Source organism: Capra hircus, chromosome 26, assembly GCF_001704415.2.
Source record: "Capra hircus breed San Clemente chromosome 26, ASM170441v1, whole genome shotgun sequence".
In the NCBI taxonomy this organism is placed as follows: domain Eukaryota; kingdom Metazoa; phylum Chordata; class Mammalia; order Artiodactyla; family Bovidae; genus Capra; species Capra hircus.
The window spans coordinates 13,664,058-13,676,388 of NC_030833.1; the positions used below are offsets into that span (position 1 = coordinate 13,664,058).

A 12,331-nucleotide genomic window follows, 5' to 3' on the forward strand; every position below is an offset into this window, starting at 1 on the left:
TGACCCTTGACCCCGGGGCCCCGCCCGGCCCCGCCCGGCCCCGCCCCGTCGCATTCTCGAGACCGACATGGAGAAGGCGAACCCGGAAGTGCCGGTGCCGGCGCCGCCCGCTCGGTGCTAGGAGCCGCCGGCCCGGCGAGGTCGAGCCGCGCGCCCACCGCCCTGCAGCCCGCCGCCCGCCGCCCCGCGGTCCTCTCGCGCCGAGGCAGCCGGGGCCCCCCTCCCCAGGTCTCACTCCACTCCCGCCCCCCCACCACACCCCGCCCCGGGCGATCGGCCCCCGCCCCCACGCCCGCCCGAGAGGAGGAGCCGAGGCGCGGGGGAGGAGGAGGGAGAGGTTTGCTAGAGGGAGCGAGGCCGCGCGAGCCGGCGGCGGTTCGTATTACCGGGGTCGGGAGGAGGAGCCCGGCTGGGCCCGCGCGGACTCGCGCAGGGCGAGCGGGAGGCGCGGAGGAGGCGGGAGGCCGGCGGCCCGGTTGCGAGGAGGCCGGCGGGAGGCCGGGGGCTGAGAATTAGGGCGTGGGGGCGCACTCCTTTCCTCCGCCGCCCTCCGCCGCGGCCTTGGCGGCCGGGCCTCCGGTGCCCGGCAGGCCGGGGAGCCGCCCGCCGCTGCCGAGGGCCCGTCCCGGGGCGAGGCGGCGGGGCGGCGGAGCGTGGAGGTGCGGACGCGAGGCCTGGACGGCGCGGCCGGGTGATGCTGGGCCCCTGTGCTTCTCCAGAGGAAAGGGGACCCCTTCCCACCACCAGCACCGCAGAACAGCCGTGCCCCCGGGCTGCCCCAGCCAGGCGTTTGGACCTCAGCCCTAGAGGGAGTCGGGCAGCTGTGAGTTTGCCTGCCTCCGTTAAGTGCCCTTAGGATGCAGTGATCTAGGCATCAGGCTCTCCCTGCGGGAGGGGCTCTTCCTGCGCTGGTGAACTCGGTGCAGAGAAAAAGGACAGAATGATGCTCTCCGAGCAAGCCCAAAAGTGGTTTCCGACCCATGTGCAGGTCACCGTGCTCCAAGCCAAAGATCTTAAGCCAAAAGGCAAAAGTGGCACCAATGACACATACACTATAATTCAGCTGGGAAAGGAAAAGTACTCCACCTCTGTAGCTGAGAAAACCCTTGAGCCAGTCTGGAAGGAAGAGGCCTCTTTTGAGCTACCTGGGCTGCTAATGCAGGGGAATCCAGAGAAATACATCCTTTTCCTCATAGTTATGCACAGGTCCCTGGTGGGTCTGGATAAGTTTTTAGGGCAGGTGGCCATCAATCTCAATGACATCTTTGAGGACAAACAAAGAAGGAAAACAGAGTAAGTTATGTAATTTATTTTGAATTGGGGGGGGGGAGCTTAGCTATTATCTGAATGGATTTTCTGTTCTTGGAAATTATTTGTCTACTTGGGGCATTGGTTTTTGGACTGAAATATGACCCAGTTTTAAGCACCATATTTGCATAAATTTGAAGTAAAAATAGCCCCTGTGAAGACACATTTTTTTTTTAGGTGGAGTCTTTAATGATCATTACTCTCGTTTGAGGTAAACCTCTTCAATAATTGAATATATTGCGCAGGATTTTAAGTAAATTAACATGGTTTCACTACTTATAAGAGGACTGGGCCGCAGTGTTGTTGATAAATTTAAATTATTACAATCTTTAAATATTACAATTTTCAGAAAATGGAACATCAGAAAAGTAAATCTGCCAATATGCCCTCTTCTATATATATATATATATTTTTTTAATTTATTTTGTAGTTGAACTCTGAAGCTGTCAAGTGGTGAATTACCAAATTTAGAACTCAATATTTTATTTCAGCATTGTAAACAGAGTTGGCTTTTATTTTAGCTCAGATTTCAGGGTCAGTACATCGTGGTGGAGTTTAAAGATATTAAAAGAAAAAAGTTTAAAAGTATGTATAGACATCCTCATTCTTGAACATAGTTACTTCAAAGTTCTGCAAAGCCAGTGTGTTTAGACTGTATTAAATGCTATCAGATTGGAAACTGATTAAATTCTTATGATGAAATGACATATTCAGTAAAAACATGGGCTTTTTAATATGACTTCCAAACTTGGGTTAGATATATTCTAACTTAAAAAAACCATAATATAAGTTAAAACTAGGATATTATTGCTTAAATTGAAAAACAGTATGTTTTCTGAGAGAGTGATACCCCTTTCTTAAACTTATAATTACTCTAGTCTGAAAGAATGTTTGAAGTGGATGGAAGTAATGGTAGAAAAATATAGGTTGAATTTATAAGGGGATGTCACATTTCAAAAATAGCTTTGCTGTTACAACTGATATTTATTTATGCTTTTAAAAAGTTTCTTGAAGATCATGTTATTTTCTTATATTTTAAAACAACCATGTCATGTTTTTTTTGTACCTACCTTCCTGCAAACTTATCTTGATTGAAATTTTTACTTTCATTGAGGAAATGTTTTTTAATCAGGTCTTTACCTAAGGACCTAAAGATTTAATATATGTAAGGTAAAGGGTAGAGAGATAAGTAATACTAGGAATGCCAGAGGAAACTGAAGAGATGAAAATATTTTAGAAGGAGAGAAAATGGTTTAAATAAAGTGTAAAGTTGAATATATATCAGTGATTTTAATAATACTGGTTGATACCTATGAAGTAGCATTCAATTACCTCTGAGGAGTTCTTCATCAAATTTAAACTGAAAAATGGATAATCACTGACTAATTTATTGCAAATTGCCAATTTTGGATGACCTTACTAAATAATATTTAGAAGTGTTTTGAATGTAAACTTTTTAAGTTTATTGCATCTTCAAATTTGATACTGCATTTACAGTACTTTTAACGTTAATGAATGATATACTGCAGGCCTTCTCTGAAATATAAATGTTCCAAATGAAAGTAGGCCCGACTGTGAACCCAGGGATTCTGAAGATGGAATACACTTTTAAAGTTTCTTCTTGTTTTACTCATCTTTGGCAGCATCACAGTTACAATAAATTTGGCTGTAAGCAATACTCTTAATATCGTTGTCTCCCTACAGAAATTCTCTATTGGCTACTAAAAAAAAACGGATTAGGACTTTTGGGGAGGAAAATGCGTTTAAATGTTATCAACAGCGCTTGTGATGTTATTGCATTCAAAGTGATTTTCAGGTTATTAAGTCCCTAATATTTTCTTTGTGGATAAATGGAGACCACATATTTGATGAGATCTCTTTATTTGTAATATTTCTAGTTTTTAATATAGTTAATAGCTTCCTTTTGCAGCACAACTATACATATGGCCCAGTAAGAGACAGACTTGAGCTACCGGTGTATTGCAAGAAAGATATTTAATATTCTGCACATTGCTGAGCCTTGTCAGCAGATTCCCAAGTGCTTTTTAGAAAATGGGTATGGGTGATGAAGGCGACCAGCTGATTTGGAAGTCCCATGGAACTGCTGGGTGTGACACTTTCTGCTCTTGACACTAAAGACAAGGATTTACAGCTTGTCTTCCATGATAAGCAAAGAAGTGTGGTGGCTAAAAGTATCATTTGATTTATTTTTATACCTTGAAATTAAAAGCTTTTTTCCTTCTTTCAAGGAGAGGGATAAAGGGCCTGAGCCAGAACACTTTGATGAGTGGGACCTGGAAAGAGAACTTTTCTGTATCTCCCGTTTTAATGGGCACCTGGGCTGGTTCGGGCACAAGATTTAAGAAAACAGTACAGTACTTAATAATAGAATGGTAAATTGTTTATGCTGTTATGTTGTATTGATTGATTTTTTTTTTTAACAGCAGAAGTGGGCGATGTTGATTTTTTTGTTTGTTTTTAATGCTCATGAACAGTAATAACCATCCGAGCCCCTAAGTTAGGTATGACTCAAACATATGCAGGTTTTAGGACTTGTGTGTGCGGCTGTGTGGTGCACCTGCGTCCTGGCCTTTGGCACCCTTCCTGCCAATCTTGTCCCATTTCTGACCACACAGCACCAATTGCTTGGGAATAGTTCCCACATGTGTGGTGGTTTTTGAACATGGACCTGTGCCCACTCAAAAATTGAACAGAGGCCATATACAGTTTAAATCTAGCACTCCAGAGGTGAAAAAATAAAATCAGCATTAATCCACTAAACCTCAAATGCTGTGTCTTCCTTTTATCTTTTTAGAAGCCAGGGAAAACAAGTGCTCTCTCTGGAATGATTCTTGAAGGTCTCATTAAGACTTCCCTGTTATATCACTTTCCAAACAAAGCAGCTAGAGTTATTTGTCATGCCTATATTTTAAGTTGGTATGTTTGTTAAAGTTCTATGCTGTTGGGTCTTGGGGCTTTTTTTGTGTGTGTTTTACTTTTTTTGGTCAAGAAGGATGGAAAACACTGTAGTTAAGAGTTTATATTCGAACACTGACTTGCTTTTATCCACTAAAGCTTACCTAAATCTTCAGCTTTTCTTAACCAGAGAACGAAACGGTGCAGCATACACACAGACATCCGCAGAGTTGTAGTGGTGTCGCTTTAAGAATATGAAATATGAGATATGTCACTCTAGAAGTGAAAATTCAGTGGGCATTTCTTTAGTGCAGGGAAAATTGCCTTCAAGAAGCTTACACTCCGGCAAGACAAAACCTATGTTGCCCTTGTGATTGAGTCTCCTGATTAAATACAGTGTCCTGTGATGTACAACCTGGTATGCGTTTAACCTTATTAACATAGATGTGGTTCATTGAATACAAAAGAACTACTATTTTCATGCAGCTGTTACTGGTCAGCTTTAGTCTGTTTTCCTTGTTGACTCCAGTCTGACATTAAGAAGCTACTTAGCCTCTGTGCCTGAGTTTCCTGTTTTGTGAAATAAGGATTTTGGACTAAAATTCTGTTATTGATTTTTTTCCCCTCAGATTTGTTATGCTTTGTTACATACACAGATCTGACATACTTGGTGGTGGTGTTTGGTTCTGTTTTGTTTGGGGAGGGGGCACATTTTCTTGCAAAGTGGACTCTCCTATTTTCTGAATAACCTGCAATATTAGCAGAGCATCTCTTATGGGTTGTCCATCAGAAGGATTCGTGACCCACCCCCCACCGCCCTGCCTCCGAAAATGCTCTGTTTTCCAAAACTGTGAGTTAATAATTGGGTATATAACCTTGCTTTGCTTTCAGGCTTTGTGAGTGTTCAACTTTGTGTTGTTGAAGGTTCTCTGTTCCACAGAGTTTATTGCTGTCACTTTTTATTTCTAGTCTCTGAGTCTTCACATTTCACCATTTGCCTCAGATAAAGGGTTTTCTCTATTTAGGGTCTCAGGTTAAGGCTTTCTGTTAAAAGACTTTCTGTTTTTTAAAAGTTGCTTGTTTTGATGCAGCTAGATCTTAACTGATTAAATTGAAAATATTTCACTTGCATGTTACCTTCTAAGATGTAGCTGGTATATACACGCACGCACACACACACACACATACATACATACATACATATTATGTGCCAGTTTTCTTTTGCCTGGAAAGATCTTTGAAACTATAGTGTCTCACTTGATAGTAAATGTAGCTTCTTCTGGTGTCTTCTGTAAAATTAGATCTGAGTTATTTAAGAAAATTTAACACATGCAGAGCTGTATTTAAATAATGACCTGTCTGCAGAAATGGATATTATTCTTCATTGTTTAAGTAATGTGAAAACATTGTAGGGACTCTTATCTCTGCTGGAGTTTGTAGTTTTTTGGCTGTTTGCCCTGTAGAATGACCGTTTATGACACCAACAACTGGAGAAGTTTTCATGGGTAAAAATACTGTAAATAAACCAAAATAAATTTTGCATTTTACACATCATTTGAAAATGGGCAGTGTAATTCACTCAGGTGACTAAAAGCATAACTTTTGGGTCCAGTTAAAATAAGTTTTATTTGGCATAGTCACAGTAGCAAGTTATTGAAACAGAGATTCTAAGAGGAAGCACTTAAGCTTTCTTTTTTTCTTTAAAAATGCTTTACAAGATTTATTACCATTTGTCACTTCTTGCATTTTACTTATTTTGCATATTTTATTCAGGAAGAGGCTTTGACCCATTTTATATAAATCTAAATTACACTTTGGGCTTCCCCGTTGGCTCAGCAGTAAAGAATCCACCTGCCATGCAGAAGCTGCAGGAAACACAGCTTCGATCCCTGAGTGGGGAAGATCCTCTGGAGGAGGGCATGGCAAGCCACTCCAGTATTCTTGCCTGGAGAATTCCGTGGACAGAGGAGCCTGTCGGGCAACAGTCCATGGCGTGGCAGAGTCAGACACGACAGAAGTGACTTAGTGCACACGCACACAATTTACATCGTAAGCAATTTTCATGATGAGCAAACTGTATGGAGTAGTCTCCCATGTTAACAAAATTCTTTTAATAGCTTTTACAGAACTATTTTGGCTCAGAGGCTGAATATTATTTTATTATTTATTTATTATTTTATGGTGCTCAAAAATAGTATGTATTGATGAATTATTTCAGGGTTTCTACCTCAGTGTCTTAATGCTAAAAAATATTCTTCAGCCATGAGCCACATTTGGACTAGAAGGAAACATAATAGCTATTATTGGTAAGAAATTTTGACGCGTGATTTTCAGATCATGAAAGAAAAAGTTGTCTAAATAGCTTTGCAAAAAAGACTGGTTCCTTCTGCATGTGATACATGGCAGAGACCTCCGTGTTTTTTTAAATGAAGCCATGAATCAAACCAGAAACACTCTGGCCGACAGTTTCTCCTTCAGTGCTTGGACTGCCTTGATGTAGAGTAACTTTACCTAAAAAGCAATTTGTGTACAACAGAGCTCGATAATCCTCTCTTCATTACATATTACAACCCAGTTTTTCCTTCTCTTTAAGGTGGTTTAGATTAGAATCCAAACAAGGAAAAAGAGCCAAAAACAGGGGTGAGATAAAGGTCAATATTCAATTTATGAGGAACAATATGACAGCAAGTATGTTTGACTTATCAATGAAGGACAAAACAAGATCTCCTTTTGCAAAATTAAAAGATAAGATGAAAGGTAGAAAAAATGATGGGACATTTTCTGATACATCTTCTGCAATCATTCCAAGTTCTCACATGCCTGATGCCCATACTGAATTTTCAAGTAGTGAAATACAGATGAAATCTAAACCAAAAAAGCCTTTCCTTTTGGGTCCTCAGCGACTCTCTTCAGCACATTCAATGTCTGATTTAACTGGGGCCCACATATGCTCGGAGAAGCTGAAGTCTGGCACCGTTGCTCAAACGCATCTTCTTGGCCGCCAGATAGATTCCTTTGGAGCAGTTCCGGAAAGTGGTAAGTGATGTATGCGTTCTTTCTGGTTGATCCTGTGTGATCGTGATCTGAACTACCTTCCTAATTTTTAAAGTTTGACTTCTAAAATTAGTAAAAAATTGAGGTTTCTTGCTAGCATTTTCTAAATTAGTCATCAGATATTTATTGAGTACCTACTATACTGAAAATTGTTAAGTTTAAAGACAGAGCTGGTCTGAATTCAATACTGTATTTATAGAATTAGATGAGCCTTGGTCTCTTTTCATGGCCTGGTTTGTTTTTTTTTTTTAAACTGTCATTTCTTCTGTCTCAGAAGCCTGAAACATAAATGAATATTCCATTTCATCAGAATTTTCCTAAAAAAGAATCTTATTGTTCAGAAGTAAGAAAGTAAACTTAATACTACTGATGAAAAAACAGTGAGAATTTCTATAGCACTATAATGCTGAGCAGAACCTTTAGTTTTGGCATTATAATTTGTTTATGTGATTGTTTCGTTCTGAGCTGAGTAAGTTACTAATAGTCCAGCAATATACTAATTGTTATTAGCCTACATACTGCTGTACCTTAGCATTTTAAGATTGTTTTCCTTGCTTATTTTAAAAGGTTAATATCTTTAAATAGCTAATTGCTCTCATTCTAAAACCAGCAGTATGCACACAGGATGTGTCAAATAGTGTGATATAATGTGTCACTGATTATGTACTAACTACAAAATTGTTTGCAGGAAGTCTCAAATCTCCACACAGAAGAACATTAAGCTTTGATACTTCTAAAATGAACCAGCCTGACAGCAGTGTGGATGAAGGTGAATCGTCTTTCGGAAGACAAAATGACCCATTTACAAATGTGACTGCTTCATTACCCCAAAAATTTGCAACACTGCCAAGGAAGAAAAATCCATTTGAAGAAAGCAGTGAATCATGGGACAGCAGCGTGAATTTATTTTCAAAATCAATTGAAGTAAGAAAAGAAAACAAGAGAGAAAAAAGGGAGAAAGTCAGCCTCTTTGAAAGAGTGACTGGAAAAAAAGACAGACGATCTGATAAACTTAACAACGGGGGAGCCGATAGCCCTTGTGACTTGAAATCACCTAATGCGTTTAGTGAACATCGGCAGGACTATTTTGATTATGAGTCAACTAATCCGTTTACAACAAAATTCAGGGCTTCAAATATTATGCCATCTTCAAGGTAAGCTTAAATGTGGGGAAGTTGTGCTATTTTGGAAAATATTCTACTTGAAAGTATCAAATATCCTTTTTAAATTCCTTTCACTTCATTTGAGAAAAATGCTAATCTTGTTTTCATAATTAATTTTGGAGCCAGGCGGTGTGTACATCTTTGGAACTGAACTTTTTATCTTAGAAGGATAAAAGATTCTTAATCCCCACCGCATTATATTTCTTTCTACTTAACGCTGGCCAGAAACTCTCAGAAACTTATGGAGAAAACTACGTAGCTTTTGATGAGGTGTGGTGAGAAGGAATCACCAGTGGGTGCTAATTCAAGCCAGAAATCTTAAGTGATGAGTTGGGTTTCTAGATGTTATTTTTCATTGATTGGTTGTGCACCAGTAGCAGCCTATGGACTATTCTTTAAGAAATACTGGCTTAAGTTAAGTATTAATGGTTTTTGTGAAAATGTTAGTTGCTCAATCTTGTCTAACTGTTTGTGACCCCATGGACTTGAAGCCTGTCATGTTTCTGTATCCTCGGAAGCCCGTGGGTTTCTTTGTAGGTGATGACTGTCCTTATTAAGGGCTTCCCAGGGGCAAGGATGTGGTAAAGGATGCTCCTGCCAGTGCAGGAGACTGAAGAGATGTGGGTTCAGTCCCTGGGTCTGGAAGATACCCTGGAGGAGGGCGTGGCAGCCCACTCAACGCTTTTTGGCCTGGAAAATTCTGTGAACAGAGGAGCCTGGCAGGCTACTGCCAGTAGGGTCACAAAGAGTTGAACATGACTGAAGCGACTTAGCATGCACATGCATCCTTCTTAAATGGCTATTTGGAGTAATGTTTATTGGAATCCAGTGAACCTTGGGGGTACTATAAATACATCACAGAGTATCTGTAATGATGACTTATAGAAATAATCTATCATGATAAGGTTTAGACTGTCAGAGTCCTTGAGTTTTTAGTTATGTTAATAGTGCTTTTCTAATTCCTTAGTACAGATTGGAACTGTATGGCTTAAGTAAGATGATGCATTTTGCAGAAGTGAATGGTGGAATAGCTGACTAAGGAAACCTCAAGCAAAAAATAAGATGGATCTATTGGAATCTTGTGCAGCTATCATGGAGGAGCATGGTAGACTGTTTGCCGTAAAACATAGACGTTCCTGAGGCAAGAACATATGGTGGTCAGACTCCAGTGAGAAACCTCTTCAGTGGCTCTGTGACCTCTCTCAACTTCCACATCTCTGTCTTTGAAATAAGGAAAATGAGACGTTCTCAGTAGGATTGGGGGACGATAAATGATAAAGTACGTGGCATAAAGCCAGGCCCCAAATAGGGAACCCATAAACAGTGGTTGCTGTTATGTTTTATATAGTGCCGTGTCATATTTTGTTCAAGAATGTTGCTTTGTTTTGTCCCACTGTAAACAGAAAATAGTGCTAATAATCGCCCTTTTAGGCTTGTGATCTCCTGCCTGTCTTCTGATCTCTTAAAACATGCATTTAGAGTTTTCCAGGGAAAGCTAGTATTTCTTTTGTCTTCTTTTATCAAAATAAATGGGTATTCACTGTAGCTTTGGAAAGTATTGTTCAGTTTTTTCTTTATAGACTATACTTCAAAGAAATATGTTTTTATCATATGGTATTAATATTTTATTGAGAAGTCCATGGTTTTGATATGCTGTTCTCAAACATTTCATTTTTTTATTTTACATGCTGTACTTCACATATTGCGTTAGAAACTACAGAGGTAAATAGAAATGTAGTTCCTTTTTTCTCCCTCAACTGAACTTTTTTTGGACAAAGTTATTGCCAAGAACTATCTGAGATAACTTAGAGACTGGGTAATTTACATAATTTTAGAGTCAAATAAAAGTGAAAACAATGGGACATGGTAGGAAAATGATTTTTAAATTATGGCAGTATGTGGAAAAATAGGTGTCCTCAAATTTTTAATTGCCTTATACTTGTCTATTTACATGAACTTAAAAATCAATGTTTTAAAAGTGAGTGTGGCGTTTTGCTTTGTTTTGGGTTACTTCAGTATTAATGCGGTGTCTATCAAAATTAGAGTTGTAATCCTAAAGGAAATCAACCCTGAATATTCACTGGAAGGACTCGTGCTGAAGCTCCAGTACTTTGGCCACCTGATGTGAAGAGCTGTCTCTTTGGAAAAGACTCAGATGCTGGGAAAGACTGAGGGCAGGAGGAGAAGGGACAGTAGAGGTTGAGATGGTTGAATGGCATCACCGACTCAATGGACAAACTCTTGAGAGATAGTTAAGGACAGGGAAGCCTGTTATGCTGCAGTCCATGGGATTGCAAGAGTCAGACACAACTGGTGACTGAACAACAGCAAGATGATACATGTGTAAAATGATTGCAAGTAGTGAAAAAACAATAGGTTTTTTTCATTTAAAAATTTTCTCTTCTTCATACTCATAAGATGCCAACTATGAAGACAGAAACGTGTAGATTCCTTCAAAGTTACTCTTTTTATGTCACAAACCATCTTTGTGGTAAATGGAAAACATTTGCGGTAAAGGGGTTTGTTGTTGTTTCGTCACTAAGTCATGTCCAATTCTTTGTGACCCCGTGGACTGTAGCCCACCACGTTCCTCTGTCCTCTGCTAACTCCTGTAGCTTCCTCAAATTCATGTCCTTTGGGTCAGTGATGCCATCTACTCATCTCACCCTCTGCCGCCCCCTTCTTTTGCTTCAGTCTTTCTCAGTATCAGGGTCTTTTCCAATGAGTCAGCTCTTTGCATCATGTGGCCAAAGTATTGGAGCTTCAGCTTCAGCATCAATCCTTCCAATGAATATTCAGGACTGATTTCCTTTAGGATGGACTGGTTTGATCTCCTTGCAGTTCAAGGGACTCTAAAGACTCTTCTCCAGCACCATAATTCAAAAGCATCAATTCTTCAGCACTCAGCCATCTTTATGGACCAACTGTCACGTTGTACATGACTACTGGAAAAATCAGTTTTGACTGTACGGACCTTTGTCAGCAAAGTGATGTCTCTTTTTAATACACTGTCTAGGTTTGTCATAGCTTCTCTTCCAAGGAGCAAGCGTCTTTTAGAGGTAAATTAGTAGAAGGATTGACTATAAATAGATCTAGGAAGATAGTGCAGTTCTAATTGTTGGAAAGCAACTTTGTCTCAAGTGGAGTCAGGAAGGATATAGTTAAGATAGTTTGGTCTGTTCATGTTTTTCCTTCCAGTAGCATTCCTCAGTTATATGGGACATTTTCGATTTCTTACCTTAACATCTAAACCAAATGCACTTTTGAAACTATAGACTCGCATCACTACGACACATGCCGTGAATTATTTTTTTCCCAGTAACGCTAAATAGATCTCTTTACAGAGTCTTCGGGATGCCTGTGACTGATGTCTGTGAGAAAGCCAAACAAAGTGAAGATTGAAATACATAGGTGTGGAACTGAATTTTGTTCTTTGAGTAAACTGGTTCCCTGTAATCTCAGATACGTGGGAACCATATTGTTACCCTCTGGCTGGATAATGTGTGTGATCACAACTGGAGAATTTTCCTTATGCCAAAAAAATTGTACTAAGTACTAAGGAACACTTTCTTGAAAGTTAGAGTTTTTATTTGTTTGTAAGTAAAGTCGAGCTGAAGAAATCAGCTGGTAATCACAAAAGTTACTGCATTTTGCTTCTGTTCTTGGAATAGATTCCATAGTCGTAGGTAAAACAGAGAGGAAGTGAGCTAGCTTTGTTGGGTTACTTCAACAAAGAGTAGGGCTCTTTGAAATCCCTTTCCCTGCAATTGCTAATTCTCAGTCTCTTTCCTCTTACCTACGCCCACTTCTCTGAACAGAAGTAACTGTTCTTATGCTGCAGCCTGGTCTTCCCTAGGCCTGCCTTCCTGTGGGCATCCCCCTGTTCACTA

The 12,331-nt window shown here is 40.0% G+C and overlaps 1 protein-coding gene across 3 annotated transcripts in view; it reads left to right on the forward strand.

The window, feature by feature from the left end:
• RAB11FIP2 (RAB11 family interacting protein 2) overlaps positions 309-12,331 on the forward strand; it is a 43,344-nt gene continuing 31,321 nt past the window's right edge. The window contains exons 1-4 of one of the 3 annotated variants that reach the window (XM_005698524.3): positions 646-1,293; positions 6,818-7,260; positions 7,967-8,432; positions 9,414-10,368. In XM_005698524.3, the coding sequence (XP_005698581.1) occupies positions 941-1,293; positions 6,818-7,260; positions 7,967-8,432; positions 9,414-9,480 (1,329 nt within the window). In that variant the 5' untranslated portion in view covers positions 646-940 and the 3' untranslated portion in view covers positions 9,481-10,368. Of the gene's footprint in view, positions 1,294-6,817; positions 7,261-7,966; positions 8,433-9,413; positions 10,369-12,331 lie in introns of those variants that run through there. The other 2 variants (XM_018041426.1, XM_005698523.3) reach the window with 2 other exon arrangements.